The sequence below is a fragment of the Musca autumnalis genome, unplaced genomic scaffold (genome assembly GCF_047663935.1).
Source record: "Musca autumnalis isolate F117 unplaced genomic scaffold, ASM4766393v1 scaffold_2, whole genome shotgun sequence".
Classification (NCBI taxonomy): Eukaryota; Metazoa; Arthropoda; class Insecta; order Diptera; family Muscidae; genus Musca; species Musca autumnalis.
The window spans coordinates 234,429,069-234,435,040 of record NW_027411755.1 but is presented as its reverse complement, the minus strand read 5'-3'; the positions used below and the strand labels follow the sequence as shown (position 1 = coordinate 234,435,040).

Below are 5,972 nucleotides of genomic sequence, written 5' to 3'. Positions count from 1 at the left end.
TTATATCGGTTTCCTGCGAATTCCGTAAATTGAATAATAATTCAGCTTCTCTTGCTAAGACATCAATAGGTATCATACCAGTGATAACATAGGCTGCATCGTCAGACACAGTCCTATATGCGCAGCATACCCGTAGTGCTGCTAGTCTATAAACTGAACCAATCTTTGCATAGTACGTTGCGTACTTCATGGATTGTGCCCATATTGGTGCTGCATAGAGAATAATATTTTTTATAACTCCTGCTAGTATTTTTCTTCTTAGGTATCCAGGTCCCCTTGTGTTTGGCATAATACGACACAGCGCTCTACATGTTTTTTCAGCTTTTTCCTTTACGTAATCTAAATGATTCTTAAAAGACAGGCGATTGTCTATCATAACGCCTAGATATTTAAGGCTTTCCGCTGTTGTGATTATACAGTCTCCAATTTTAATATTTATTCTTTCTACAACTCTACGACTTGTGATTAAGACAGCTTCCGTTTTTTGATCGGCTAATGCCAGGCCCTGTGAAAACAGCCATGATTTAACCAAATGTATGCTGACTTCTGAGACTGTTCTTGCCTCTTCGATTGTTTTTGCAACTACAACTAACGCAATATCGTCCGCAAACCCAATGATATTAGCTTTCTCTGGAAGTTGTAGCCTTAGAACACCATCGTACATTACATTCCATAGCAGCGGTCCAAGAACAGAACCTTGTGGTACTCCTCCTGTTATTTTGTACTCCTTCATACCTTCTTCAGTCTCATACATCAGGATTCTGTTGCGGAAGTAGTCCTGGAGTATAGCAACAAGGTATGCCGGGACATTTAACCGTCGAAGAGCGTTTAAAATATTCTCCCAATTAGCTGTGTTGAAAGCATTTTTAACATCTAGTGTTATAACCACACAATATTCTTTCGTCCCTTTTTTCCAGCTTTGACCATGTACTGCTACCTTTGCGATGTCGGTTACCATTTTTATAGCATCAATCGTAGATCTCTTTTTTCTGAAGCCAAATTGACTTTCTGATAAACCTTCTGCGCGCTCGATGCACTCTTCGAGTCTATCGCGGATAATACTCTCAAGGAGTTTTCCGCATGTATCGATCATACATAGTGGGCGGTATGATGAGGGGTTTTCCAGAGGCTTGCCTTTTTTAGGCAGTAGCACTAACCTTTGCCTCTTCCATATCGATGGAAAAGATCCATATTCCAAACATGCGTTAAGCATTCTGAGCATCTGTTCACCACAGCATTCCACAATCTCCTTTAGGACATAGTTGGAAATTCCATCTAGGCCAGGCGCTTTAGAGTCATCGAATTTCGAGACTGCACGATTTATCTCCGCTGGTGTAACCCGGGGGTAAACAAAATGGCCACCAGGGTCCCATGTTTCCCATGATGTTGCCGCTTGGTGAGGAAAGAGGTGGTTCACAATGTTATTTAGTGTGCTAGCATCCGTAGGAGTGCTTGAGCCGAAGCATTTCAATTTCTTAGTTACAATTTTGTACGCTAGTCCAAACGGCTGGTTTTCTAAATCATCGCAAATAGCGAGAAAACATGCTCTTTTGCTTCTTTGTATGGCTTTTTTAAGGGCTTTCTTCTTCATCTTGAGATCTTGTCTATGAACTTCATTGTCTTCTCTATCACGAGTTCTTACAAAACGTCTTCTAGCACGAAGGCACTCTTTGCGTAGGTCGGCTATTTCAGCGTTCCACCAATGTACTGGGGCTTTGTTGACTCCTCGCTTCCTTTTTTGCATCGATGCATTGCATGCTTGTGTTGCCCGAAGAATGAGCTCTTCTGCCATATTTTCGGGAGTTCCTTGTACATCTGTACCTTCCATACATGTGGTGAATATATCTTTATCAAACGAGCCTCTTTTCCAACCAGATATTTCAGGCGTTCGAACCGATCTTCTTGATGTTGTGGTCTCATTTTGGGTAATGAGTATTGCATTATGATCACTATAGGTGAATATGTCACTGACTTGCCAGTTAAATTGGGTATAATTGTTTGTACTGACAAACGCGATGTCGATTATGGAACTAGCGCCATTTCTGCTGAATGTTGGATTACTACCAGTGTTTAAAAGCTCTACGTCTAGTTGAGCAAACGATTCCAATAGTATTCGACCCCTTTCGTTTGTTCTTGGACAGCCCCATTCTGTAGCCCAAGCATTAAAGTCGCCTGCTATCAAGATTGGCCTTCTGGATGCAGCATCATTTGCTAGATTGGTAATAATACTTTTATACACTTCAATATCATATCTCGGGGGTATGTAACTGCTGTAGATTGTTAATCCGGCGACAGTAGCGCGTACAAATCCGGGTTCAGAATTCAAAACATTTTGTGCTGGTCTGTGTATAGACCAGATCGAGGATGTGCCAGACGTATCACATAACCAATTTGGTGAGCTGATGTTCTTGTATGGCTCGCTAATAATTGCTACATCCACCTCTTGTTCTCGAACTGTCTGTTTTAATAAATCTTGAGCATCTTCACAATGATTTAAATTAATTTGTAATAATTTCATAGAGATCATCTAAGTTGGCGTAGAGCTTCCTTGTATCTCGGGCACACAGTCGATCCAGTGATGTGACTACGGTCTAATGGATCCTTACATAGCATGCACTTCGGAGGGTTTTTACAAGTAGCAACCCTGTGACCAGCTTCTCCACAGCAAATGCAGCGACCTGAATTGTCGTTCAGGTTTTTACATCTAGCTGCCGTGTGTCCAAATTCTAGGCATTTATAACACCTTCTTGGTATCAACTTTTCACGTATTCGACAGTCCGCCCATCCAATCCGTACTATTCTTTTCTCTAAAAGAATATTAGCAAGCGGGGAGCTTAAGAAAACTGTAGCAGTTTGTGTACCTCTGTAGGCCTTTCTTAAAGACTTTATTGCATGTGGTTGAAATTCTTTGAACTCGTCCGAAATGCCGCTAATAGCTTGTAGAATATCCTCTTTAGTAGACACGCCATCTATATCTTTAATTTCTATCGGTACTTCCTGGGTTAAGGCACGCACTTCAGCAGCTGGGCCTAACACATTTTCAATGGCTTCCCTAAACTCATTTGTGTTCTGGTGTGCTGGTTTATTTAGCTCCAACAATAGCTCACCCTTCTCTGTCTTCCTAATTGCTTTCACATTTTGACCTAGGACAGCCAGCTTTGCTTCACTCTTCACTTGCTTCAGAATGTCTGAATATGAGGAATCTCCACATGTTTTTATTATTAATGCATCTGGTTTATTGGACTTCCTTTTCTTTCTTGACCTTGGTTGGACTTTATTCCAATCAGCTGCCTTATGTATGGTGTCAGATCTTCCCACGTTCTCATTGGTCACTTCTTCCGCTGTTTTTATTTCCTGCTCATTAGTTTTCGGTGGGACTTCTTTCTTCTTTTTTGTCTTATTCTCTTTAGGGCTCTGAGTTTTTGGACCTCTTTTCAACGCAGGTGTTGTTGGCGTACTTGGTTGTTTTGGTTTAATCCATGCTTCTGTTTGGGTCTGCTTATTGTCTACCTGACCCATTTTACGTATGTCAGCTTCTTTGTTCAGATCGTCAGCTACTTTTAAATATATCGCCTGTATCTCTCTCATCATGGACTGAATATCCTTGTGGATGTTATTTTTCGATTTAACGAAATCATCCAACTGGGCTATTTTTCTTCCGAGCCTCTTCAGATTTTCGCTTCCAGAAAATTTATTTTTAGGAATGCCTTCACCTGCATTGTTAGATGTCGCCATCACAATTACCGAAGTTCTTCCTAATGGGGAATCTAAACCTCCCATATTTTCAACTCGTGGACCCGAGCATCTTCCCAGTGGGGTTTCTTCAACCTCTATGTTCGTTCTTTTGGTTTCTTGGTTTTCTTCGTTCATTTTAGGTTTCGTGGTCCCAACTCAAAGCCGCTATCTCCGCTCGCAAAATGTGCAGTCACGTTAAGATCCCATGGGTCCCTATTTCTAGGTCCATGCGAGGGTTGACGGAAGACCCTCATGAGATCTCCCGTTCAGAGCCAGATCCGTGTTAATCGGGAATGTACATCCGAACCTACACTGCCAACTTAATGGGACGAGCATTGAACGTACTTTGAGACTTGCCAGGTTTTAACGGGACGGAGGCAGCTGTGGCATTAGCCTGAAAGCCATTTCTGTAAGGTTCCACCCCGACATACTCAGGTTCCAGAATACCACAGCCGTCAGCCCAGGGTTCATCAATTCCAAATCCTAGTCCAGTAATGCCATAATCAAGATCGTGCTGGCTTGATCTTGATGCCTTTCGGCAGGATTTCACTTTCTTCCATGTATAGGGTTTGACTGGGGATAACCACGGAGTCGTCACCTCCTTTCCTAACCTCTCTTGAGGCGTTCCCTTATGGCGGAATACATAATTGTGGGCGGTATTCACTCGCCCCGACACAGGGCTTCTCAGAGCACTTGCACCATTTTGGTACGCTCTCCACACCTGCCAAAACTAGGGTCCGCGGGGTCGTTACTCCCGTTATCCTCTCCTGAGGATACCCTTGCGGATAGGTGTTCTGTTATCTGAAGACCGCAAGAAGCTTTATGTTGTCTGTGGAAGACCTCAAGTGATCCTCTGTTTTCTATGGAAGACCCCAAGAGGTCTTATGTTGTCTACAGGAGACCTAAATAGGTCTTCTGCTGTCTACAGAAGACCTCTAGGTGTGTTCTGCTGTCTATAGAAGACCTGAAGAGGTCTTCTACCGTCTACAGAACACCTCAAAAGGTCTCCTGTTGTCTATAGAAGACCCCAAGAGGTCTTCTGTTGTCTGTGGAAGACATCAGGTTGCCCTTTGTTGTCTAAAAAACCTTTTAAAGTCTTCTTCTGTCTATAGAAGACCGCAAGAGGTCTTCTGTTGTTTATAGAAGGCCTCAGCATATCTTCTGTTGTCTGCAATGACGTCAAGAGGTCTTGTTTTGTCTATGAGAGGCCTCTAAAGTTTTTCTCTCGTCTATAGAAGACCTCAAGAAGTTTCCTGTCGTTCATAATAGACCTCAAGAGGTCTTCTTTTGTCGACGGAAGACCCAAGAGGTCTTCTGCTGTCTATAGAAGACTCAAGGGGTCTTCTGCTGTCCATAGAAGACCTCAAGTGGTTTCCTGTTGTCTATAGATGACCCCAAGAAGTCTTCTGTTGCCGGTAGAAGACCTCAAGAGGGTTCCTGCTGTCTATAGAGAGCTCTTCTGCTGTCCACAGAAGACCTCAAGAGATCTCCTGTTGTCTATAGAAGACCCCAAGAAGTCTCCTGCTGTCTACAGGAGACCTCAAGAGGTCTTCTACTGTCTATAGAAGACCTCAAAAGGTCTCCTGTTGTCTATAGAAGACCCCAAGAGGTCTTCTGTTGTCTGGGGAAGACCTCAAGTTGCCCTTTGTTGTATAAAAAGCCTTTTGAAGTCTTCTTCTGTCTATAGAAGACCGCAAGAGATCTTCTGTTGTTTATAGAAAACCTCAGCATATCTTCTGTTGTCTGCAACGACCCCAAGAGGTCTTGTTTTGTCTATGAGAGACCTCTAAAGGTTTTCCCTCGCCTATAGAAGACCTCAACAAGTTTCCTGTTGTTTATAATAGACCTCAAGAGGTCTTCTGTTTTCTATCTGCTGTCTATAGAAGACTCCGAGGGGTCTTCTGCTGTCCATAGAAGACCTCAAGAGGTCTCCTGTTGTCTACAGAAGACCTCAAGAAACCTTTTGCAGCTTATAGAAAACCTCAAGAGGTCTTCTGTTGCCTATGGAAGACCCCAAAAAGTCTTATGCTGTCTATAGGAGACATCAAGAACACTCCAGAAGGTCTTCTGTCGTCTGTAGAAGAAATCAATATAGCTTCTGTCTCCTTTTTCTTTAGAAGACATCTAAAGTTTTTCTGTGGTATATGGAAGTCTTCAACATATTTTCTGCTGTCTATGAAAAACATCAAGAGAATATCTGTTGTCTATAAAATACTCAAGAGGTCTTCTGCTGTTGT

At 42.6% G+C, this 5,972-nt stretch overlaps 1 protein-coding gene across 1 annotated transcript; it reads right to left on the bottom strand.

Annotated features, from left to right (window-relative positions):
* Positions 1 to 1,548: 1,548 nt before the first annotated feature.
* LOC141392541 (uncharacterized) lies at positions 1,549 to 3,870 on the bottom strand. The gene has a single exon (XM_073965477.1). It carries the CDS (start codon positions 3,868 to 3,870, stop codon positions 2,524 to 2,526), a length of 1,347 nt encoding a protein of 448 aa, XP_073821578.1. The 3' UTR covers positions 1,549 to 2,523.
* Between the last annotated feature and the right edge of the window lie 2,102 nt (positions 3,871 to 5,972).

Bases quoted from the DNA above. Each gene is read 5' to 3' on its own strand.
- LOC141392541 (XM_073965477.1), bottom strand. From the start codon at position 3,870: ATGAACGAAGAAAACCAAGAAACCAAAAGAACGAACATAGAGGTTGAA.